At 64.4% G+C, this 25,866-nt stretch overlaps 1 protein-coding gene across 1 annotated transcript; it reads left to right on the top strand.

Annotated features, from left to right (window-relative positions):
- Positions 1–731: 731 nt before the first annotated feature.
- Positions 732–25,866, top strand: LOC142597003 (putative aarF domain-containing protein kinase 5). The gene is given in 9 exon segments (XM_075727449.1): positions 732–839; positions 3,256–3,321; positions 3,323–3,338; positions 5,838–5,916; positions 6,010–6,067; positions 6,069–6,102; positions 9,577–9,829; positions 22,998–23,099; positions 25,761–25,866. Coding segments are annotated over 9 exon segments (822 nt in total).

The raw sequence follows: 25,866 nt of genomic DNA, 5'->3' as shown, positions 1-25,866 counted from the left end.
TCCCCGTCCCCATCCCGTGTCCCCATGTCCCTGTCCCCATCCCCATCCCCATCCCATGTCCCCATGTCCCTGTCCCTGTCCCCGTCCCTGTCCACGTCCCCATCCCGTGTCCCTATGTCCGTGGTCCCCATGTCCCCTGTGTCCCCATCCCGTGTTCCCATCCCGTGTTCCCATCCCCATCCCTGTCCCCGTCCCCATCCCGTGTCCCCATGTCCCCATCCCGTGTCCCCATCCCCGTCCCCATGTCCCTGTCCCCATCCCCATCCCCATGTCCCTGTCCCCATCCCCGTCCCCATCCTGTGTCCCCGTCCCTGTCCCTGTCCCCATCCCGTGTCCCCATGTCCCCATCCCTGTCCCCATCCCTGTCCCCGTCCCCTGTCCACGTCCCCATCCCGTGTCCCCATGTCCCCTGTCCGTGTCCCCATCCCGTGTCCCCATCCCGTGTCCCCATGTCCCCTGTCCCCATCCCCGTCCCTGTCCCTGTCCCCATTCCGTGTCCCCATGTCCCTTGTCCCTGTCCCCATCCCTGTCCCCATCCTGTGTCCCCATATCCCCATGTCCCTGTCCCCATGCCCGTCCCCATGTCCCCTGTCTGTGTCCCCATCCCCATCCCCATCCCCGTCCCCATCCCGTGTCCCCATCCCGTGTCCCCATCCCGTGTCCCCATCCCTGTCCCCATGTCCCTGTCCCCGTCCCCATCCCGTGTCCCCGTGTCCCCCATCCCTGTCCCCATGTCCCTGTCCCCGTCCCCGCAGCGGGTGCTGACGGCCGATTTCTGCGAGGGCTGCAAGATCACCAACGTGGAGGGGATCCGCGAGCAGGGCCTGCGCCTGCAGGACGTGAGTGCCCGGGGGACCGCGGGGACGGCGGGGGACCCTGGGGACAGCGGGGACGGTGGGGACGGTGGGGCTGTGATGGGGACCCTGGGGGACCCCCTGGGGGACGGTGGGGACCTTGGGGACCCCCTGGGGGACCCCCTGGGGACCCTGGGGACATCCTGGGGACCCCCTGGGGATGGTGGGGACCTTGGGGACCTCTGGGGACCCCCTGGGGACCCTGGGGCTGTGATGGGGACCCTGGGGACATCCTGGGGACGGTGGGGACCTTGGGGACCCCCTGGGGACATCCTGGGGACATCCTGGGGACCCCCTGGGGATGGTGGGGACCTTGGGGACCCTTTGGGGACCCCCTGGGGACATCCTGGGGACGGTGGGGACCTTGGGGACCCTTTGGGGGCCCCCTGGGGACCCTGGGGACATCCTGGGGACCCCCTGGGGATGGTGGGGACCCTTTGGGGACCCCCTGGGGACCCTGGGGCTGTGATGGGGAACCCTGGGGACCCCCTGGGGACGGTGGGGACCTTGGGGGACCCCCTGGGGACCCTGGGGACATCCTGGGGACCCCCTGGGGATGGTGGGGACCTTGGGGACCCCCTGGGGACCCTGGGGATGTGATGAGGACCCCTTGGGGACCCCCTGGGGACGGTGGGGACCTTGGGGACCCCCTGGGGACCCCCTGGGGATGGTGGGGGACACGGTGGGGCCCATGGGGCTGTGATGGGGACGGTGGGGACCCTCTGGGGACCCTGGGGACATCCTGGGGATGGTGGGGGACCTTGGGGACCCCTTGGGGACCCCCTGGGGACATCCTGGGGACGGTGGGGACCTTGGGGACCCCCTGGGGACCCCCCTGGGGGACCCTGGGGCTGTGATGGGGACCCTGGGGACCCCCTGGGGACCCTGGGGACATCCTGGGGATGGTGGGGACCTTGGGGACCCCCTGGGGACCCCCTGGGGACCCTGGGGATGTGATGGGGGACCCTGGGGACCCCCTGGGGATGGTGGGGACCTTGGGGACCTTTTGGGGACCCCCTGGGGACCCCCTGGGGATGGTGGGGACCTTGGGGACCTTTTGGGGGACCCCCTGGGGGACTCTGGGGCTGTGATGGGGACCCCTTGGGGACCCCCTGGGGACCCTGGGGCTGTGATGGGGACCCCCTTGGGGACCCCCTGGGGATGGTGGGGACCCCTTGGGGACCTTGGGGAACCCCCTGGGGATGGTGGGGACCTTGGGGACCCCTTGGGGATGGTGGGGATGTGGTGGGGACCCCTTGGGGACCCCCTGGGGATGGTGGGGACACGGTGGGGCCCATGGGGCTGTGATGGGGACGGTGGGGACCCCCTGGGGACCCTGGGGACATCCTGGGGACCCCCTGGGGATGGTGGGGGACCTTGGGGACCCCCTGGGGACATCCTGGGGACCCCCCTGGGGATGGTGGGGACCTTGGGGACCCCCTGGGGACATCCTGGGGACCCCCCTGGGGATGGTGGGGACCTTGGGAACCCTTTGGGGACCCCCTGGGGACCCCCTGGGGATGTGATGGGGACCCCTTGGGGACCCTCTGGGGACGGTGGGGACCTTGGGGACCCTTTGGGGACCCCCTGGGGACATCCTGGGGACCCCCTGGGGATGGTGGGGACCTTGGGGACCCTTTGGGGACCCCCCTGGGGACCCTGGGGCTGTGATGGGGACCCTGGGGACCCCCTGGGGATGGTGGGGACCTTGGGGACCCTTTGGGGACCCCCTGGGGACCCCCTGGGGATGTGGTGGGGACCCTTTGGGGACCCCCTGGGGATGGTGGGGGACCTTGGGGACCCCGTGGGGACCCCCTGGGGACGGTGGGGACCTTGGGGACCCCCTGGGGATGGTGGGGGACATCCTGGGGACCCCCTGGGGATGGTGGGGACCCTTTGGGGACCCCCTGGGGACCCTGGGGCTGTGATGGGGACCCTGGGGACCCCCTGGGGACGGTGGGGACCTTGGGGACCCTTTGGGGACCCCCCTGGGGACGGCGGGGGACACGGTGGGGGCCCATGGGGCTGTGATGGGGACCCTGGGGGACATCCTGGGGACCCCCAGGGGGCGGTGGGGACCTTGGGGACCCTTTGGGGACCCCCTGGGGACCCTGGGGCTGTGATGGGGACCCTGGGGACCCCCTGGGGACGGTGGGGACCTTGGGGACCCTTTGGGGACCCCCTGGGGACCCTGGGGCTGTGATGGGGACCCTGGGGGACCCCCTGGGGACCCCCTGGGGACGGTGGGGACCTTGGGGGGGACCCTTTGGGGACCCCCTGGGGACCCTGGGGCTGTGATGGGGACCCCTGGGGACCCCCTGGGGACGGTGGGGACCTTGGGGACCCCCTGGGGCCCCCCTGGGGACCTTGGGGCCCCCCGGGGACGCGCTGGCGTGGGCAGGCCGCCGAGAAGCTGGTGCGGGTGTTCGCCGAGCAGATCTTCCACACCGGCTTCATCCACGCCGACCCCCCACCCCGGCAACGGTACGGGGGGGCCCGAAGGGGGGGCCCCAAAATAGGGGGGGGGGGCCCTAGGGGCGGGGGGGGCCAGGGGGACCCCAAAAACGGGGGGGGCCCAAAAACAGGGGGGGGGCCCTAGGGGCGGGGGGGGCCAGGGGGACCCCAAAATGGGGGGGGGCCCTAAGGGGGGGCCCAAAAACAGGGGGGGGGCCCTAGGGGCGGGGGGGGCCAGGGGGACCCCAAAAACGGGGGGGGCCCTAAGGGGGGGGCCCTAGGGGCGGGGGGGGGCCAGGGGGACCCCAAAAACGGGGGGGGCCCTAAGGGGGGGCCCCAAAAGGGGGGGGGGGGCCCTAGGGGCGGGGGGGGCCAGGGGGACCCCAAAAACGGGGGGGGGCCCAAAAACAGGGGGGGGGACCTAGGGGCGGGGGGGGGCCAGGGGGACCCCAAAATGGGGGGGGGCCCTAAGGGGGGGCCCCAAAATGGGGGGGGCCCTAAGGGGGGGGCCCAAAAACAGGGGGGGGCCCTAGGGGCGGGGGGGGCCCTAAGGGGGGGGCCCTAGGGGCGGGGGGGGCCAGGGGGACCCCAAAAACGGGGGGGGCCCTAAGGGGGGGCCCCAAAAACAGGGGGGGGGCCCTAGGGGCGGGGGGGGGCCAGGGGGACCCCAAAATGGGGGGGGCCCTAAGGGGGGGCCCCAAAACGGGGGGGGGTCCTAGGGGCGGGGGGGGGCAGAGGGACCCCAAAAACGGGGGGGGCCCCAAAATGGGGGCCCCAAAATGGGGGGGGCCCCAAAATGGGGGGGCCCCAAAGGGGGGGCCCCAAAAACAGGGGGGGGGCCCTAGGGGCGGGGGGGGCCAGGGGGACCCCAAAAACGGGGGGGGCCCCAAAAACAGGGGGGGGGGCCCTAGGGGCGGGGGGGGCCAGGGGGACCCCAAAATGGGGGGGGGCCCTAAGGGGGGGCCCCAAAACGGGGGGGGGGTCCTAGGGGCGGGGGGGGGCAGAGGGACCCCAAAAACGGGGGGGGGGCCTAAGGGGGGGCCCCAAAATGGGGGGGGCCCCAAAATGGGGGGGCCCCAAAGGGGGGGCCCCAAAAACAGGGGGGGGGCCCTAGGGGCGGGGGGGGCCAGGGGGACCCCAAAAACGGGGGGGGCCCAAAAACAGGGGGGGGGACCTAGGGGCGGGGGGGGCCAGGGGGACCCCAAAATGGGGGGGGGCCCTAAGGGGGGGCCCCAAAATGGGGGGGGCCCTAAGGGGGGGGCCCAAAAACAGGGGGGGGGCCCTAGGGGCGGGGGGGCCCTAGGGGCGGGGGGGGCCAGGGGGACCCCAAAAACGGGGGGGGCCCTAAGGGGGGGCCCCAAAACGGGGGGGGGTCCTAGGGGTGGGGGGGGGCCAGGGGGACCCCAAAAATGGGGGGGGGCCTAAGGGGGGGCCCAAAAACGGGGGGGGGGTGGCCCTAGGGGCGGGGGGGCCAGGGGGACCCCAAAAACGGGGGGGGGCCCTAAGGGGGGGCCCCAAAATAGGGGGGGGGGCCCTAGGGGCGGGGGTGGCCGGGGGACCCCAAAAATGAGGGGGGGCCCTAAGGGGGGGGCCCCAAAACGGGGGGGGGGTACTAGGGGCGGGGGGGGCCAGGGGGACCCCAAAAACGGGGGGGGCCCTAAGGGCAGGGGGGGCCGGGGGGCCCCAAAGTGGGGTGGGGGTGTCCCCAAGGGTGGGGGGTCCCCAGGGGGGGTCCCCAAGGACGGGGGGGGTCCTCAAGAAGGGGGGGGGGGGTCCCCAAGGAAAGGGGGGTCCCCAAGAAGGGGGGGTCCCCAAGAAGGGGTTGGGGGGGTGCCCAAGGGGGGGGTCCCCAAGAGGGGGGGGTCCCCAAGAAGGGGTGAGGGGTGTCCCCAAGGGGGGGGTCCCCAAGGGGGTGCCCAAGGGGGGTCCCCAAGAAGGGGTGGGGGGGGTCCCCAAGGGGGGGGTGCCCAAGGGGGGGGGGTCCCCAAGAAGGGGTGAGGGGGTCCCCAAGGGGGGGGTCCCCAAGGGGGGTGCCCAAGGGGGGTCCCCAAGAAGGGGTGGGGGGGGTGCCCAAGGGGGGGTGCCCAAGGGGGGGTCCCCAAGAAGGGGTGGGGGGGGGTGCCCAAGGGGGGGGTCCCCAAGGGGGTGCCCAAGGGGGGTCCCCAAGAAGGGGTGAGGGGGTCCCCAAAGGGGGGGTGCCCAAGGGGGGGGGGTCCCCAAGAAGGGGTGAGGGGGGTGCCCAAGGGGGGGGGTCCCCAAGGGGGTGCCCAAGGGGGTCCCCAAGAAGGGGTGAGGGGGTCCCCAAGGGGGGGGTGCCCAAGGGGGGGGGTCCCCAAGAAGGGGTGAGGGGGGTGCCCAAGGGGGGTGCCCAAGGGGGGGGGTCCCCAAGGGGGGGGGGGGGGGTCCCCAAGGGGGTGCCCAAGGACAGGGGGTCCCCAAGAAGGGGCGAGGGGGGTCCCCAAGGGGGGTGCCCAAGGGGGGGTCCCCAAGGGGGTGCCCAAGGGGGTCCCCAGCACCCCCCCCCCGCAGTGCTGGTGCGGCGCGGCCCCGACGGCAAAGCCCAGCTGGTGCTGCTGGACCACGGCCTCTACGAGAGCCTGAGCGAAAGGTGGGGGCCGCGGCCCGGGGGGGGGGGGGGGGGACCCCCAAAATGGGGAGGGGGGGGCCCCCCGCCCCCCCCGCTGAGGCTGGGGGTCCGCAGGGACCGGGCGTCGCTGTGCCAGCTGTGGCGAGCCATCGTCCTGCGCGACGCCGCCGCCCATGAAGCGCCGCTCGGCCGAGCTGGGCGTCCAGGGTGAGCGGGGGGGGGGGATTGGGGGGGACCCCCGCACCCCAACACCGGCCCAGCCCCCCCCCCCCCCCCCCCAGCCCCCCCCCAGCCCCCCCCCCGCCCCGCTGCGGGGCCCCGGCGCTGCTGCTGCTGCGGGGCGGGGGAGGGCGGGCTCAAAGCCCCCTCCCCAGGGGGCTGCACCCCAAAACTGCGCTCGCCCGGGTGCTGCACCCCCAATTTTTGGGGCTGCACCCCCAAACTTTTGCACCCCCGGGTGCTGCACCCCAAAACTGTGCTCGCCCGGGTGCTGCACCCCCCAATTTTTGGGGCTGCACCCCCAAAGTGTGCTGCCCCGGGTGCTGCACCCCCAGTTTTTGGGGCTGCACCCCCAAAGCTTTGCACCCCCGGGTGCTGCACCCCCAGTTTTTGGGGCTGCACCCCCCAAACTTTTGCACCCCCGGGTGCTGCACCCCCCAGTTTTTGGGGTTGCACCCCCATACTTTTGCACCCCCGGGTGCTGCACCCCAAAACTGTGCTCGCCCGGGTGCTGCACCCCCAATTTTTGGGGCTGCACCCCCAAAACTGTGCTCCGCCCGGGTGCTGCACCCCCAATTTTTGGGGCTGCACCCCCAAAGTGTGCTGCCCCGGGTGCTGCACCCCCAGTTTTTGGGGCTGCACCCCCAAAGCTTTGCACCCCAGGGTGCTGCACCCCCAATTTTTGGGGCTGCACCCCCAAAACTGTGCTCGCCCGGGGGGGCCGCACCCCCAGTTTTTGGGGCTGCACCCCCAAAGTGTTCTCCCCCCGGGTGCTGCACCCCCCAATTTTTGGGGATGCACCCCCAAACCCTTGCTCCCCCGGGTGCTGCACCCCAAAACTGTGCTCGCCCGGGGGGCCGCACCCCCCAGTTTTTGGGGCTGCACCCCCAAAGTGTTCTCCCCCGGGTGCTGCACCCCCCAATTTTTGGGGATGCACCCCCAAACCTTGCTCCCCCGGGTGCTGCACCCCAAAACTGTGCTCGCCCAGGGGGCCGCACCCCCAGTTTTGGGGGCTGCACCCCCAAACCTTTGCACCCCAGGGTGCTGCACCCCAAAACTCCCTCCCCAGGGGCTGCACCCCCAAAACCGCCCTCCCTAGGGTGCTGCACCCCCAGTTTTTGGGGCTGCACCTCCAAACCTTTGCACCCCCGGGTGCTGCACCCCCAGTTTTTGGGGCTGCACCCCTAAAGTGTGCTGCACCCCAAAGCTCCCTCCCCGGGGGCTGCACCCCAAAACTGTGCTCGCCCGGGTGCTGCACCCCCAATTTTTGGGGCTGCACCCCCAAAGCTTTGCACCCCCGGGTGCTGCACCCCCAGTTTTCACTGCCGCACCCCCCAAAGCTCCCTCCCCGGGGTGCCGCAGCCCCCTCCCCACGCCCGCCCTCCGTCCCTCATCCATCCGTCTGTCCGTCTGTCTGTCTGTCCGTGTGTCCGTGTGCCCGGCCGTCTGTCCGTCCGCCTGCCTGTCTGTCCGTCTGTCCGTCCGTCTGTCCATGTGTCCGTCTGTCCGTCCATCCGTCTGTGTGTTCGTCTGTCCATGTGTCCGTCCGTCTGTCCGTCCGTCCATCTGTCCGTGTGTCTGTCTGTGTGTCCGTCTGTGCATCTGTCTGTGTGTCCGTCCGTCTGTCTGTGTTCGTCTGTCCATCTGTGTTCATCTGTCTGTCCGTGTGTCTGTCCGTCCATCCGTCTGTGTTCGTCTGTCTGTCCGTGTGTCCGTCTGTCCGTGTGTCCGTCTGTCCGTGTGTCCGTCCGTCTGTCCGTCCATCTGTCCGTGTGTCCGTCTGTCCATCCGTCCGTGTTCATCTGTCTGTCCGTCCATCTGTGTTCCTCTGTCTGTCCGTGTGTCCGTGTGTCCATCTGCCCGTCTGTCTGTGTTCCTCTGTCCGTCTGTCCGTGTGTCCGTCTGTCTGTCCGTCTGTGTTCCTCTGTCTGTCTGTCTGCCTGTCTGTCCGTGTTCCTCTGTCTGTCTGTCCGTGTGTCCGTCTGCCCGTCCGTCCGTGTTCATCTGTCTGTCCGTGTGTCCGTCTGCCTGTCTGTGTTCCTCTGTCTGTCTGTCCGTGTTCCTCTGTCTGTCCGTGTGTCTGTCTGTCCGTCTGTCTGTGTTCATCTGCCTGTCCGTCCGTCTGTGTTCCTCTGTCTGTCCGTCTGTGTTCGTCTGCCTGTCCGTCTGTGTTTGTCTGTCTGTCTGTCCGTCTGTGTTCGTCTGCCTGTCCGTCTGTGTTCGTCTGTCTGTCTGTCCGTGTGTCCGTCTGCCTGTCCGTCCGTGTTCATCTGTCTGTCCGTCCATCTGTGTTCCTCTGTCCGTCTGTCCGTGTGTCCGTCTGCCCGTCTGTGTTCATCTGTCCGTCCGTCTGTGTTCATCTGTCTGTCCGTGTGTCCGTCTGTCTGTCCGTCTGTCTGTGTGTTCGTCTGTCTGTCCATGTGTCCGTCTGCCCGTCTGTGTTCATCTGTCCGTCCGTGTGTCCGTCTGTCTGTGTGTTCGTCTGTCTGTCCATGTGTCCGTCCGTCCGTCTGTGTTCCTCTCTCTGTCCGTCTGTCCGTGTGTCCGTCTGCCTGTCCGTCTGTGTTCGTCTGTCTGTCTGTCCGTGTTCCTCTGTCTGTCTGTCTGTGTTCGTCTGTCTGTCCGTGTGTCCGTCTGCCTGTCCGTCCGTGTTCATCTGTCTGTCCGTCCGTCTGTGTTCCTCTGTCCGTCTGTCCGTGTGTCCGTCTGCCCGTCTGTGTTCATCTGTCCGTCCGTCTGTGTTCATCTGTCTGTCCGTGTGTCCGTCTGTCTGTCTGTCCATGTGTCCGTCTGCCCGTCTGTGTTCATCTGTCCGTCCCTCTGTGTTCATCTGTCTGTCCGTGTGTCCGTCTGTGTGTTCGTCTGTCTGTCCATGTGTCCGTTCGTCCGTCTGTGTTCCTCTCTCTGTCTGTCTGTCCGTGTGTCCGTCTGCCTGTCCGTCTGTGTTCGTCTGTCTGTCTGTCCGTGTGTCCGTCTGCCTGTCCGTCCGTGTTCATCTGTCTGTCCGTCCGTCTGTGTTCCTCTGTCCGTCTGTCCGTGTGTCCGTCTGCCCGTCTGTGTTCATCTGTCCGTCCGTGTTCATCTGTCTGTCCGTGTGTCCGTCTGTCTGTGTGTTCATCTGTGTGTTCGTCTGTCTGTCCATGTGTCCGTCTGCCCGTCTGTGTTCATCTGTCCGTCCCTCTGTGTTCATCTGTCTGTCCGTGTGTCCGTCTGTCCGTCTGTGTTCCTCTGTCTGTCCGTCTGTCCGTGTGTCCGTCTGCCTGTCCGTCTGTGTTCGTCTGTCTGTCTGCCCGTCTGTGTTCATCTGTCCGTCCGTCTGTGTTCATCTGTCTGTCCGTGTGCCCGTCTGTCTGTCCGTCTGTCTGTGTGTTCGTCTGTCTGTCCATGTGTCCGTCTGTCCGTCCGTGTTCCTCTGTCTGCCCGTCCGTCCGTCTTCATCTGTCCGTCCCTCCGCCCGCCCAGACCACCTGCTGTTCTGCGAGCTGCTGCTGCAGCGGCCGCTGCGGGCGACGCGCGCGGCGCTGGCCGACGCGCTGACGCGGGAGGAGCGTGCCTACATGCAGGAGATGGCGGCCCGGCGGTTCCCGCGCGTGCTGGCGGTGCTGCGGGCGCTGCCGCGCCCCATGCTCCTCGTCTTCCGCAACATCAACACCGTGCGCAGCATCCACGCCGCGCTGGGGGCCCCCGTCGACCGCTACGGCCTCATGGCGCTCAGGTGGGCACGGGCGGGGCCGCCGCCGCGCGCAGCCGCCCCCCGGATCCTCCTCGTCCCCCCGGATCCTCGTCCCGGATCCTCGTCCTCCCGTACCCTCGTGCTCCCGGATCCTCCTCATCCCATATCCTCATCCATCCCATATCCTCATCCTCCCGGATCCTCGTGCTCCCCGATCCTCCTCATCCCATACCCTCGTGCTCCCAGATCCTCCTCATCCCATATCCTCATCCATCCCATATCCTCATCCTCCCATACCCTCGTGCTCCCAGATCCTCCTCATCCCATACCCTCGTGCTCCCGGATCCTCCTCATCCCATATCCTCATCCATCCCATATCCTCATCCTCCCGGATCCTCGTGCTCCCCGATCCTCCTCATCCCATACCCTCGTGCTCCCGGATCCTCATCCCGTATCCTCATGCTCCTGGATCCTCCTCATCCCATATCCTCATCCATCCCATATCCTCATCCTCCCATACCCTCGTGCTCCCGGATCCTCCTCATCCCATATCCTCATCCATCCCATATCCTCATCCTCCCGGATCCTCGTGCTCCCAGATCCTCCTCATCCCATACCCTCGTGCTCCCGGATCCTCCTCATCCATCCCGTATCCTCATCCTCCCGTATCCTCGTGCTCCCGTATCCCTGTCCTCCCATATCCTTGTGCTCCCGGATCCTCCTCAACCTCCCGGATCTTCATCCCATATCCTCATCCTCCCGTATCCTCATGCTCCCGTATCCCCGTCCTCCCAGATCCTCCTCATCCTCCCGGATCCTCGTGCTCCCGGATCCTCCTCGTCCATCCCAGATCCTCATCCTCCCGTATCCTCGTCCTCCCGTATCCTCGTCCTCCCATACCCTCGTGCTCCCGGATCCTCCTCATCCCATATCCTCATCCATCCCATATCCTCATCCTCCCAGATCCTCGTGCTCCCCGATCCTCCTCATCCCATACCCTCGTGCTCCCGGATCCTCATCCCGTATCCTCATGCTCCTGGATCCTCCTCATCCCATATCCTCATCCATCCCATATCCTCATCCTCCCGGATCCTCGTGCTCCCAGATCCTCCTCATCCCATACCCTCATGCTCCCAGATCCTCCTCGTCCATCCCAGATCCTCATCCATCCCATATCCTCATCCTCCCGGATCCTCGTGCTCCCGGATCCTCCTCGTCCATCCCAGATCCTCATCCTCCCATATCCTCATCCTCCCGGATCCTTGTGCTCCCATATCCCCGTCCTCCCAGATCCTCCTTGTCCTCCCATACCCTCGTGCTCCCGGATCCTCCTCATCCCGTATCCTCATCCATCCCAGATCCTCATCCCAAATCCTCATGCTCCCAGATCCTCCTCATCCCATATCCTCATCCTCCCGGATCCTCGTGCTCCCAGATCCTCCTCATCCCATACCCTCGTGCTCCTGGATCCTCCTCATCCATCCCAGATCCTCATCCTCCCATACCCTCGTGCTCCCGGATCCTCCTCATCCCATATCCTCATCCTCCCGTATCCTCGTGCTCCCGGATCCCCGTCCTCCCAGATCCTCCTCATCCTCCCATATCCTCGTGCTCCCGGATCCTCCTCATCCCATATCCTCATCCATCCCATATCCTCGTCCTCCCGTACCCTCGTGCTCCCGGATCCTCCTCATCCCGTATCCTCATCCTCCCAGATCCTCATCCCATACCCTCATGCTCCCGGATCCTCCTCATCCCATATCCTCATCCTCCCAGATCCTCATCCCGTATCCTCATGCTCCTGGACCCTCCTCATCCCGTATCCTCATCCATCCCGTATCCTCATCCATCCCGTATCCTCATCCATCCCGTATCCTCGTCCTCCCGGATCCTCGTCCTCCCGGATCCCCGTCCTCCCAGATCCTCATGCTCCCGGATCCTCCTCAACCTCCCGGATCCTCGTCCTCCCGTATCCTCGTGCTCCCGTATCCCCGTCCTCCCAGATCCTCCTCATCCTCCCAGATCCTTGTGCTCCCGGATCCTCCTCATCCCGTATCCTCATCCATCCCATATCCTCATCCTCCCATATCCTTGTGCTCCCGTATCCCCGTCCTCCCAGATCCTCCTCATCCTCCCATATCCTCGTGCTCCCGGATCCTCCTCATCCCATATCCTCATCCTCCCGGATCCTCATGCTCCCGGATCCTCCTCGTCCATCCCAGATCCTCATCCTCCCATATCCTCATCCTCCCATATCCTCGTCCTCCCGTACCCTCGTGCTCCCGGATCCTCCTCATCCCGTATCCTCATCCATCCCAGATCCTCATCCCAAATCCTCGTGCTCCCAGATCCTCCTCATCCCATATCCTCATCCTCCCGGATCCTCATCCTCCCGTATCCTCGTGCTCCCGTATCCCCGTCCTCCCAGATCCTCCTCATCCTCCCAGATCCTCGTGCTCCCGGATCCTCCTCATCCCGTATCCTCATCCATCCCATATCCTCATCCTCCCATATCCTTGTGCTCCCGTATCCTCATCCTCCCGGATCCTCCTCATCCTCCCATATCCTTGTGCTCCCGTATCCCCGTCCTCCCAGATCCTCCTCATCCTCCCGGATCCTCGTGCTCCCAGATCCTCCTCATCCCATATCCTCATCCTCCCGGATCCTCATCCCGTATCCTCATGCTCCTGGATCCTCCTCATCCCAGATCCTCATCCATCCCATATCCTCATCCTCCCGGATCCTCGTGCTCCCAGATCCTCCTCATCCCATACCCTCGTGCTCCCGGATCCTCCTCATCCCGTATCCTCATCCATCCCATATCCTCATCCTCCCATATCCTTGTGCTCCCGTATCCTCGTCCTCCCGGATCCTCCTCATCCTCCCATATCCTCGTGCTCCCGTATCCCCGTCCTCCCAGATCCTCCTCATCCTCCCGGATCCTCGTGCTCCCAGATCCTCCTCATCCCATATCCTCATCCATCCCAGATCCTCATCCCAAATCCTCGTGCTCCCAGATCCTCCTCATCCCAGATCCTCATCCTCCCGTATCCTCATCCTCCCGGATCCTTGTGCTCCCGGATCCTCCTCATCCCATATCCTCGTCCATCCCAGATCCTCGTCCTCCCGTATCCCCATCCTCCCATATCCTCGTGCTCCCGGATCCTCCTCGTCCTCCCGTATCCCCATCCTCCCATACCCTCGTGCTCCCGGATCCTCCTCATCCTCCCGGATCCTCATCCCATATCCTCATCCTCCCATATCCTCGTGCTCCCGTATCCCCGTCCTCCCAGATCCTCGTGCTCCCGGATCCTCCTCATCCCATATCCTCATCCCCCCGGATCCTCATGCTCCCAGATCCTCCTCATCCCATACCCTCGTGCTCCCGGATCCTCCTCATCCCATATCCTCATCCATCCCATATCCTCATCCTCCCAGATCCTCGTCCTCCCGTATCCTCCTCATCCCATACCCTCGTGCTCCCGGATGCTCCTCGTCCTCCCGGATCCTCGTCCCATATCCTCATCCTCCCGTATCCTCATGCTCCCGTATCCCCGTCCTCCCAGATCCTCCTCATCCTCCCAGATCCTCGTGCTCCCGGATCCTCCTCATCCCATATCCTCATCCATCCCATATCCTCATCCTCCCGGATCCTCGTGCTCCCGGATCCTCCTCGTCCATCCCAGATCCTCATCCTCCCATATCCTCATCCTCCCGGATCCTCATCCCAGATCCTCGTGCTCCCCGATCCTCCTCATCCCATACCCTCGTGCTCCCGGATCCTCATCCCGTATCCTCATGCTCCCGGATCCTCATCCCGTATCCTCATGCTCCTGGATCCTCCTCATCCCATATCCTCATCCATCCCATATCCTCATCCTCCCGGATCCTCGTGCTCCCAGATCCTCCTCATCCATCCCAGATCCTCATCCTCCCATATCCTCATCCTCCCATATCCTCATCCTCCCATACCCTCGTGCTCCCGGATCCTCCTCATCCCATATCCTCATCCATCCCAGATCCTCATCCCAAATCCTCGTGCTCCCAGATCCTCCTCATCCCGTATCCTCATGCTCCTGGATCCTCCTCATCCCATATCCTCATCCATCCCATATCCTCATCCTCCCGGATCCTCGTGCTCCCAGATCCTCCTCATCCCATACCCTCGTGCTCCTGGATCCTCCTCGTCCATCCCAGATCCTCATCCTCCCAGATCCTCATCCTCCCGTATCCTCGTGCTCCCGTATCCCCATCCTCCCAGATCCTTGTGCTCCCGGATCCTCCTCGTCCTCCCATATCCTCATCCCATATCCTCATCCTCCCATATCCTCATGCTCCCGTATCCTCGTCCTCCCAGATCCTCATCCTCCCAGATCCTCATCCCATATCCTCGTGCTCCTGGATCCTCCTCATCCCATATCCTCATCCTCCCATATCCTCGTGCTCCCGTATCCCCGTCCTCCCAGATCCTCCTTGTCCTCCCATACCCTCGTGCTCCCGGATCCTCCTCATCCCATATCCTCATCCATCCCAGATCCTCATCCTCCCGGATCCTTGTGCTCCCGGATCCTCATCCATCCCATATCCTCATCCATCCCATATCCTCATCCTCCCATATCCTTGTGCTCCCGGATCCTCCTCAACCTCCCGGATCCTCATCCCATATCCTCGTGCTCCCGGATCCTCCTCATCCCATATCCTCATCCATCCCATATCCTCATCCTCCCGGATCCTTGTGCTCCCGGATACTCCTCATCCCATACCCTTGTGCTCCCGGATCCTCCTCAACCTCCCGGATCCTCATCCCGTATCCTCATCCTCCCATCTCCTCATGCTCCCGTATCCCCGTCCTCCCAGATCCTCCTTGTCCTCCCATACCCTCGTGCTCCCGGATCCTCCTCATCCCATATCCTCATCCATCCCAGATCCTCATCCTGAATCCTCGTGCTCCCAGATCCTCCTCATCCCATACCCTCGTGCTCCCAGATCCTCCTCATCCTCCTGGATCCTCGTCCTCCCATATCCTCATCCTCCCATATCTTTGTGCTCCCGGATCCTCCTCATCCCGAATCCTCGTGCTCCCGTATCCTCATTCTCCCGTATCCTTGTGCTTCCGTATCCTCGTCCTCCCGGATCCTCCTCATCCTCCCATGTCCTTGTGCTCCCGGATCCTCGTGCTCCCGTATCCTCATCCTCCCGTATCCTCGTGCTCCAATATCCTCGTCCTCCCAGATCCTCCTCAACCTCCCGGATCCTCCTCATCCCATATCCTCATCCTCCCGTATCCTTGTGCTCCCGGATCCTCCTCATCCCATATCCTCATGCTCCCGTATCCTCATCCTCCCGTATCCTCGTGCTCCCGGATCCTCGTGCTCCCGGATCCTCCTCATCCCGTACCCTTGTGCTCCCAGATCCTCATCCTCCCGGATCCTCCTCATCCCATATTTTTTTCCTCCCGTATTTCTGTTGTCTCCTATCTTTGTCCTCCCGTGTTTTTGTTGTCCCGTGTTTTCCCCTCCGGCACCGCTCCCATCCCGTGGTTCTGTCCCATATTTTTCCCCTCCGGCACAGCTCTCATCCCGCGGTTTTCCCTCCAGCACGGCTCCCATGCCGCGGTTTCCCCTCCGGCACGGCTCCCATCCCGTGTTTTCCCTTGGCACGCTCCCATCCCATGGTTTCCCCTCCGGCACGGCTCCCATCCCATATTTTTCCCCTCGGCACGCTCCCATCCCGCAGTTTCCCTTCGGCATGCTCCCGTCCCGTGTTTCCCTCCGGCACGGCTCCCATCCCATATTTTTCCCCTCAGCACGGCTCCCATCCCATATTTTTCCCCTCTGGCATGGCTCCCATCCCATATTTTTCCCCTTGGCACGCTCCCATCCCATATTTTTCCCCTCGGCACGCTCCCATCCCGGGTTTCCCCTCGGCACGCTCCCATCCCATATTTTTCCCCTCGGCACGGCTCCCATCCCATATTTTTCCCCTCTGGCACGGCTCCCATCCCATATTTTTCCCCTCGGCATGCTCCCATCCCATATTTTTCCCCTCCAGCACGCTCCCATCCCGCGGTTTCCCCTTGGCATGCTCCCATCCCGTGTTGCCCTCCGGCACGGCTCCCATCCCATATTTTTCCCCTCCGGCACGGCTCCCATCCCATATTTTCCCCCTCGGCACGCTCCCATCCCGTGTTTCCCTCGGCACGCTCCCATCCCGTGTTTCCCTCGGCACGCTCCCATCCCGTGTTTCCCTCCAGCACGGCTCTCATCTCGTGTTTCCCTCCGGCACGGCTCCCATCCCGCGGTTTCCCCTCGGCACTCTCCCATCCCATATTTTCCCCCTCGGCACGCTCCCATCCCGGGTTTCCCCTCGGCACGCTCTCATCCCGTGTTTCCCTCGGCACGCTCCCATCCTGTGTTTCCCTCCGGCACGGCTCTCATCCCGTGTTTCCCTCCGGCACGCTCCCATCCCGGGTTTCCCCTCGGCACGCTCCCATCCCGTGTTTCCCTCCGGCACGGCTCTCATCCCGTGTTTCCCTCCGGCACGGCTCTCATCCCGTGTTTCCCTCCGGCACGCTCCCATCCCGTGTTTCCCTCCGGCACGCTCCCATCCCGTGTTTCCCTCGGCACGCTCCCATCCCGTGTTTCCCTCCGGCACGGCTCCCATCCTGTGTTTCCCTCTGGCACGGCTCCCATCCCGTGTTTCCCTCCGGCACGCTCCCATCCCGTGTTTCCCTCCGGCACGCTCCCATCCCGTGTTTCCCTCCGGCACGGCTCTCATCCCGTGTTTCCCTCCGGCACGCTCCCATCCCGTGTTTCCCTCCGGCACGCTCCCATCCCGTGTTTCCCTCCGGCACGCTCTCATCCCGTGTTTCCCTCCGGCACGCTCCCATCCCGTGTTTCCCTCCGGCACGCTCCCATCCCGTGTTTCCCTCGGCACGCTCCCATCCCGTGTTTCCCTCCGGCACGCTCCCATCCCGTGTTTCCCTCCGGCACGCTCCCATCCCGTGTTTCCCTCCGGCACGGCTCCCATCCTGTGTTTCCCTCCGGCACGGCTCCCATCCCGTGTTTCCCTCCGGCACGCTCCCATCCCGTGTTTCCCTCCGGCACGCTCCCATCCCGTGTTTCCCTCCGGCACGGCTCTCATCCCGTGTTTCCCTCCGGCACGCTCCCATCCCGTGTTTCCCTCCGGCACGGCTCCCATCCCGTGTTTCCCTCCGGCACGCTCCCATCCCGTGTTTCCCTCCGGCACGCTCCCATCCCGTGTTTCCCTCCGGCACGGCTCTCATCCCGTGTTTCCCTCGGCACGCTCCCATCCCGTGTTTCCCTCCGGCACGCTCTCATCCCGTGTTTCCCTCCGGCACGCTCCCATCCCGTGTTTCCCTCCGGCACGCTCCCATCCCGTGTTTCCCTCCGGCACGCTCCCATCCCGTGTTTCCCTCGGCACGCTCCCATCCCGTGTTTCCCTCCGGCACGCTCCCATCCCGTGTTTCCCTCCGGCACGCTCCCATCCCGTGTTTCCCTCGGCACGCTCCCATCCCGTGTTTCCCTCCGGCACGCTCCCATCCCGTGTTTCCCTCCGGCACGGCTCCCATCCCGTGTTTCCCTCCGGCACGCTCCCATCCCGTGTTTCCCTCCGGCACGCTCCCATCCCGTGTTTCCCTCGGCACGCTCCCATCCCGTGTTTCCCTCCGGCACGGCTCCCATCCTGTGTTTCCCTCTGGCACGGCTCCCATCCCGTGTTTCCCTCCGGCACGCTCCCATCCCGTGTTTCCCTCCGGCACGCTCCCATCCCGTGTTTCCCTCCGGCACGGCTCTCATCCCGTGTTTCCCTCCGGCACGCTCCCATCCCGTGTTTCCCTCCGGCACGCTCCCATCCCGTGTTTCCCTCCGGCACGGCTCCCATCCCGTGTTTCCCTCCGGCACGCTCCCATCCCGTGTTTCCCTCCGGCACGCTCCCATCCCGTGTTTCCCTCCGGCACGGCTCTCATCCCGTGTTTCCCTCGGCACGCTCCCATCCCGTGTTTCCCTCGGCACGCTCCCATCCCGTGTTTCCCTCCGGCACGCTCTCATCCCGTGTTTCCCTCCGGCACGCTCCCATCCCGTGTTTCCCTCCGGCACGCTCCCATCCCGTGTTTCCCTCGGCATGCTCCCATCCCGTGTTTCCCTCGGCACGCTCCCATCCCGTGTTTCCCTCGGCACGGCTCTCATCCCGTGTTTCCCTCCGGCACGGCTCTCATCCCGTGTTTCCCTCCGGCACGCTCCCATCCCGTGTTTCCCTCCGGCACGGCTCCCATCCCGTGTTTCCCTCCGGCACGCTCCCATCCCGTGTTTCCCTCCGGCACGGCTCCCATCCCGTGTTTCCCTCGGCACGCTCCCATCCCGTGTTTCCCTCCGGCACGCTCCCATCCCGTGTTTCCCTCCGGCACGCTCCCATCCCGTGTTTCCCTCGGCACGCTCCCATCCCGTGTTTCCCTCTGGCACGGCTCTCATCCCGTGTTTCCCTCCGGCACGCTCTCATCCCGTGTTTCCCTCCGGCACGCTCCCATCCCGGGTTTCCCTCCGGCACGGCTCTCATCCCGTGTTTCCCTCCGGCACGGCTCTCATCCCGTGTTTCCCTCCGGCACGCTCCCATCCCGTGTTTCCCTCCGGCACGGCTCTCATCCCGTGTTTCCCTCCGGCACGCTCCCATCCCGTGTTTCCCTCCGGCACGCTCCCATCCCGTGTTTCCCTCTGGCACGGCTCCCATCCCGTGTTTCCCTCCGGCACGCTCCCATCCCGTGTTTCCCTCCGGCACGCTCCCATCCCGTGTTTCCCTCCGGCACGGCTCTCATCCCGTGTTTCCCTCCGGCACGCTCCCATCCCGTGTTTCCCTCCGGCACGGCTCTCATCCCGTGTTTCCCTCCGGCACGCTCCCATCCCGTGTTTCCCTCCGGCACGCTCCCATCCCGTGTTTCCCTCGGCACGCTCCCATCCCGTGTTTCCCTCCGGCACGCTCCCATCCCGTGTTTCCCTCCGGCACGGCTCTCATCCCGTGTTTCCCTCCGGCACGGCTCTCATCCCGTGTTTCCCTCGGCACGCTCCCATCCCGTGTTTCCCTCGGCACGCTCTCATCCCGTGTTTCCCTCCGGCACGGCTCTCATCCCGTGTTTCCCTCCGGCACGCTCCCATCCCGTGTTTCCCTCCGGCACGGCTCTCATCCCGTGTTTCCCTCCGGCACGGCTCTCATCCCGTGTTTCCCTCGGCACGCTCCCATCCCGTGTTTCCCTCGGCACGCTCTCATCCCGTGTTTCCCTCCGGCACGGCTCCCATCCCGGGTTTCCCCTCGGCACGCTCCCATCCTGTGTTTCCCTCCGGCACGGCTCTCATCCCGTGTTTCCCTCCGGCACGCTCTCATCCTGTGTTTCCCTCGGCACGCTCCCATCCCGGGTTTCCCCTCGGCAGGCTCTCATCCCGTGTTTCCCTCCGGCACGCTCCCATCCCGGGTTTCCCCTCGGCACGCTCCCATCCCGTGTTTCCCTCCGGCACGGCTCTCATCCCGTGTTTCCCTCCGGCACGCTCTCATCCCGTGTTTCCCTCCGGCATGCTCCCATCCCGTGGTTTCCCCTCGGCACGCTCCCATCCCATATTTTTCCCCTCGGCACGCTCCCATCCCGTGTTTCCCTCCGGCACGGCTCTCATCCCGTGTTTCCCTCCGGCACGCTCCCATCCCGTGTTTCCCTCGGCACGCTCCCATCCCGTGTTTCCCTCCGGCACGGCTCTCATCCCGTGTTTCCCTCCGGCACGGCTCTCATCCCGTGTTTCCCTCCGGCACGCTCCCATCCCGTGTTTCCCTCCGGCACGCTCTCATCCCGTGTTTCCCTCCGGCACGCTCCCATCCCGTGTTTCCCTCCGGCACGGCTCTCATCCCGTGTTTCCCTCCGGCACGCTCCCATCCCGTGTTTCCCTCCGGCACGCTCTCATCCCGTGTTTCCCTCCGGCACGCTCCCATCCCGTGTTTCCCTCGGCACGCTCCCATCCCGTGTTTCCCTCCGGCACGCTCTCATCCCGTGTTTCCCTCCGGCACGCTCCCATCCCGTGTTTCCCTCGGCACGCTCCCATCCCGTGTTTCCCTCCGGCACGGCTCTCATCCCGTGTTTCCCTCCGGCACGGCTCTCATCCCGTGTTTCCCTCGGCACGCTCTCATCCCGTGTTTCCCTCCGGCTCGGCTCTCATCCCGTGTTTCCCTCCGGCACGCTCCCATCCCGTGTTTCCCTCGGCACGCTCTCATCCCGTGTTTCCCTCCGGCACGGCTCTCATCCCGTGTTTCCCCTCGGCACGCTCCCATCCCGTGTTTCCCTCCGGCACGGCTCTCATCCCGTGTTTCCCTCCGGCACGGCTCTCATCCCGTGTTTCCCTCGGCACGCTCTCATCCCGTGTTTCCCTCCGGCTCGGCTCTCATCCCGTGTTTCCCTCCGGCACGCTCCCATCCCGTGTTTCCCTCGGCACGCTCTCATCCCGTGTTTCCCTCCGGCACGGCTCCCATCCCGGGTTTCCCCTCGGCACGCTCCCATCCTGTGTTTCCCTCTGGCACGGCTCTCATCCCGTGTTTCCCTCCGGCACGCTCTCATCCCGTGTTTCCCTCGGCACGCTCCCATCCCGGGTTTCCCCTCGGCACGCTCTCATCCCGTGTTTCCCTCCGGCACGGCTCCCATCCCGGGTTTCCCCTCGGCACGCTCCCATCCTGTGTTTCCCTCCGGCACGGCTCTCATCCCGTGTTTCCCTCCGGCATGCTCCCATCCCGTGGTTTCCCCTCGGCACGCTCCCATCCCATATTTTTCCCCTCGGCACGCTCCCATCCCGTGTTTCCCTCCGGCACGCTCCCATCCCGTGTTTCCCTCCGGCACGGCTCTCATCCCGTGTTTCCCTCCGGCACGCTCCCATCCCGTGTTTCCCTCCGGCACGGCTCTCATCCCGTGTTTCCCTCCGGCACGGCTCCCATCCCGTGTTTCCCTCCGGCACGCTCCCATCCCATATTTTTCCCCTCGGCACGCTCCCATCCCGTGTTTCCCTCCGGCACGGCTCCCATCCCGTGTTTCCCTCCGGCACGGCTCTCATCCCGTGTTTCCCTCCGGCACGGCTCCCATCCCGTGTTTCCCTCCGGCACGCTCCCATCCCATATTTTTCCCCTCGGCACGCTCCCATCCCGGGTTTCCCCTCGGCACGCTCCCATCCCGTGTTTCCCTCCGGCACGGCTCTCATCCCGTGTTTCCCTCCGGCACGGCTCCCATCCTGTGGTTTCCCCTCGGCACGCTCCCATCCCATATTTTTCCCCTCGGCACGCTCTCATCCCGTGTTTCCCTCCGGCACGCTCCCATCCCGGGTTTCCCTCCGGCACGCTCTCATCCCGTGTTTCCCTCCGGCACGCTCTCATCCCGTGTTTCCCTCGGCACGCTCCCATCCCGTGTTTCCCTCGGCACGCTCTCATCCCGTGTTTCCCTCCGGCACGCTCCCATCCCGTGTTTCCCTCCGGCACGGCTCTCATCCCGTGTTTCCCTCGGCACGCTCCCATCCCGTGTTTCCCTCGGCACGCTCTCATCCCGTGTTTCCCTCCGGCACGCTCCCATCCCGTGTTTCCCTCCGGCACGGCTCTCATCCCGTGTTTCCCTCCGGCACGCTCCCATCCCGTGTTTCCCTCCGGCACGCTCCCATCCCGTGTTTCCCTCGGCACGCTCCCATCCCGTGTTTCCCTCCGGCACGGCTCTCATCCCGTGTTTCCCTCCGGCACGCTCCCATCCCGTGTTTCCCTCCGGCACGCTCCCATCCCGTGTTTCCCTCCGGCACGCTCCCATCCCGTGTTTCCCTCGGCACGCTCCCATCCCGTGTTTCCCTCCGGCACGCTCCCATCCCGTGTTTCCCTCCGGCACGCTCCCATCCCGTGTTTCCCTCGGCACGCTCCCATCCCGGGTTTCCCTCCGGCACGGCTCTCATCCCGTGTTTCCCTCCGGCACGGCTCCCATCCCGTGTTTCCCTCCGGCACGCTCCCATCCCGTGTTTCCCCTTGGCACGCTCCCATCCCGGGTTTCCCTCCGGCACGGCTCTCATCCCGTGTTTCCCTCCGGCACGCTCCCATCCCGGGTTTCCCTCCGGCACGCTCCCATCCCGTGTTTCCCCTTGGCACGCTCCCATCCCGTGTTTCCCTCCGGCACGGCTCTCATCCCGTGTTTCCCTCCGGCACGCTCCCATCCCGTGTTTCCCTCCGGCACGCTCCCATCCCGTGTTTCCCTCCGGCACGCTCCCATCCCGTGTTTCCCTCCGGCACGGCTCTCATCCCGTGTTTCCCTCCGGCACGGCTCTCATCCCGTGTTTCCCTCCGGCACGGCTCTCATCCCGTGTTTCCCTCCGGCACGCTCCCATCCCGTGTTTCCCTCCGGCACGCTCCCATCCCGTGTTTCCCTCGGCACGCTCCCATCCCGTGTTTCCCTCCGGCACGGCTCTCATCCCGTGTTTCCCTCCGGCACGCTCCCATCCCGTGTTTCCCTCCGGCACGCTCCCATCCCGTGTTTCCCTCCGGCACGCTCCCATCCCGTGTTTCCCTCGGCACGCTCCCATCCCGTGTTTCCCTCCGGCACGCTCCCATCCCGTGTTTCCCTCCGGCACGCTCCCATCCCGTGTTTCCCTCGGCACGCTCCCATCCCGGGTTTCCCTCCGGCACGGCTCTCATCCCGTGTTTCCCTCCGGCACGGCTCCCATCCCGTGTTTCCCTCCGGCACGCTCCCATCCCGTGTTTCCCCTTGGCACGCTCCCATCCCGGGTTTCCCTCCGGCACGGCTCTCATCCCGTGTTTCCCTCCGGCACGCTCCCATCCCGGGTTTCCCTCCGGCACGCTCCCATCCCGTGTTTCCCCTTGGCACGCTCCCATCCCGTGTTTCCCTCCGGCACGGCTCTCATCCCGTGTTTCCCTCCGGCACGCTCCCATCCCGGGTTTCCCTCCGGCACGCTCCCATCCCGTGTTTCCCCTTGGCACGCTCCCATCCCGTGTTTCCCTCCGGCACGGCTCCCATCCCGTGTTTCCCTCGGCACGCTCCCATCCCGTGTTTCCCTCCGGCACGGCTCCCATCCCGTGTTTCCCTCCGGCACGCTCCCATCCCGTGTTTCCCTCCGGCACGCTCCCATCCCGGGTTTCCCTCCGGCACGGCTCTCATCCCGTGTTTCCCTCCGGCACGCTCCGGCAGCGCCGTGCGGAGCTGGAGCCGCCTGAGCTCGCGGGCGCCCGGGGGCCTGGGCAGCCGCCTGCGCCGGGCCTGGGAGAGCCTCAGGATGCTCATCGCCCTCAGGTGCGGGGGGACGAAGATGAGGATGAGGATGGGCATGGGCATGGGCATGGCCATGGGGATGAGGATGATGAGGATGGGGATGGGGATGATGAGGATGGGGATGTGGATGGGGATGGGCATGGGGATGAGGATGATGAGGATGGGGATGAGGATGGGGATGAGGATGATGAGGATGGGGATGGGGATGAAGATGAGGATGGGCATGGGCATGGGCATGGGGATGAGGATGATGAGGATGGGGATGGGCATGGGGATGAGGATGATGAGGATGGGGATGGGGATGATGAGGATGGGGATGGGGATGGGGATGGGGATGAGGATGGGGATGAGGATGATGAGGATGGGGATGGGGATGAAGATGAGCGTGATGATGAGGATGAGGATGGGGATGAGGATGATGAGGATGAGGATGGGGATGTGGATGGGGATGAGGATGGGGATGAGCGTGATGAGGATGAAGATGAGGATGAGCGTGATGAGGAGGATGAGGATGAGCGTGATGAGGAGGATGAGGGTGAAGATGAGCGTGATGATGAGGATGAGGATGAAGATGAGCGTGATGAGGATGAGGATGCGCGTGATGATGAGGATGAGGATGAAGATGAGCGTGATGAGGATGAGCGTGATGAGGATGAAGATGAGCCTGATGATGAGGATGAGCTTGATGATAAGGATGAAGATGAGCGTGATGAGGATGAGCGTGATGAGGATGAAGATGAGCCTGATGATGAGGATGAGCTTCATGATAAGGATGAAGATGAGCGTGATGAGGATGAAGATGAGCCTGATGATGAGGAGGATGAGGATGAGCTTGATGATGAGGATAAGGATGAAGATGAGCCTGATGAGGATGAAGATGAGCCTGATGATGAGGAGGATGAGGATGAAGATGAGGATGAAGACAATGAGGATTATGATGAGGAGGAAGAGGAGGAGGAGGAGGGGGGTGGTGGTGAGGAAGAGGAGGAGGGTGAGGAGGAGGAGGAGGGTGAGATAATGAGGAAGAGGATGAGGATGAAGATGAGCATGATGATGAGGATGAGCGTGATGAGGAGGATGAGGATGAAGATGAGCGTGATGAGGATGAGGATGAGTGTGATGATGATGAGGATGAAGATGAGTGTGATGAGGATGAGTGTGATGAGGATGAAGAGGAGGATGATGATGAGGATGGTGATGAGGATGAAGAGGAGGATGGTGATGAGGATGAAGAGCAGGAGGAGGATGATGAGGATGAAGAGGAGGAGGATGACGATGAGGATGGTGATGAGGATGAAGAGGAGGATGATGATGATGAGGATGGTGATGAGGATGAAGAGGAGGAGGATGATGATGAGGATGGTGATGAGGATGAAGAGGAGGATGATGACGATGAGGATGGTGATGAGGATGAAGAGGAGGATGATGAGGATGGTGAAGGATGAAGAGGAGGAGGATGATGAGGATGGTGATGAGGATGGTGAGGATGGTGATGAGGATGAAGAGGAGGAGGATGATGATGAGGATGGTGATGAGGATGGTGAGGATGGTGATGAGGATGAAGAGGAGGAGGATGATGATGAGGATGGTGATGAGGATGAAGAGGAGGAGGAGGATGATGAGGATGGTGATGATGATGAGGATGATGAGGATGGTGATGAGGATGAAGAGGAGGATGATGATGAGGATGGTGAGGATGGTGATGAGGATGAAGAGGAGGAGGATGACGATGAGGATGGTGAGGATGAGGATGAGGATGGTGATGAGGATGAAGAGGAGGAGGATGACGATGAGGATGGTGATGAGGATGAAGAGGAGGATGATGAGGATGGTGAAGGATGAAGAGGAGGAGGATGATGAGGATGGTGATGAGGATGGTGAGGATGGTGATGAGGATGAAGAGGAGGAGGATGATGATGAGGATGGTGATGAGGATGGTGAGGATGGTGATGAGGATGAAGAGGAGGAGGATGATGATGAGGATGGTGATGAGGATGAAGAGGAGGAGGAGGATGATGAGGATGGTGATGATGATGATGAGGATGATGAGGATGGTGATGAGGATGAAGAGGAGGATGATGATGAGGAGGATGGTGAGGATGGTGATGAGGATGAAGAGGAGGAGGATGAGGATGGTGATGAGGATGAAGAGGAGGAGGATGACGATGAGGATGGTGAGGATGAGGATGGTGATGAGGATGAAGAGGAGGAGGATGACGATGAGGATGGTGATGAGGATGAAGAGGAGGAGGATGGTGAGGATGGTGATGAGGATGAAGAGGAGGAGGATGACGATGAGGATGATGAGGATGGTGATGAGGATGAAGAGGAGGAGGATGATGATGAGGATGGTGATGATGGTGATGAGGATGAAGAGGAGGAGGATGATGATGAGGATGGTGATGATGGTGATGAGGATGAAGAGGAGGAGGATGATGATGAGGATGGTGATGATGGTGATGAGGATGAAGAGGAGGAGGATGATGATGAGGATGGTGATGATGGTGATGAGGATGAAGAGGAGGAGGATGATGATGAGGATGGTGAGGATGAGGATGAGGATGGTGATGAGGATGAAGAGGAGGAGGATGACGATGAGGATGGTGATGATGAGGATGGTGATGAGGATGCTGGTGAGGATGAGGATGATGACGGTGCTGAAGGCGCCGGCCGCGCCCGCAGGCTGGACCGCGTCTCCCTGAAGCTGACGGCCGCCGTCCTGCGGCTCCTGGGGGCCTGGGGGCTGCTGCCCCACGGCGAGCAGCTCCACCAGCACCTGCAGGCCTGA

Source organism: Pelecanus crispus, unplaced genomic scaffold, assembly GCF_030463565.1.
Source record: "Pelecanus crispus isolate bPelCri1 unplaced genomic scaffold, bPelCri1.pri SCAFFOLD_338, whole genome shotgun sequence".
NCBI lineage: Eukaryota > Metazoa > Chordata > Aves > Pelecaniformes > Pelecanidae > Pelecanus > Pelecanus crispus.
Note: the sequence above shows the minus strand (reverse complement) of the source record. Positions and strands in the feature narration are given on the sequence as shown.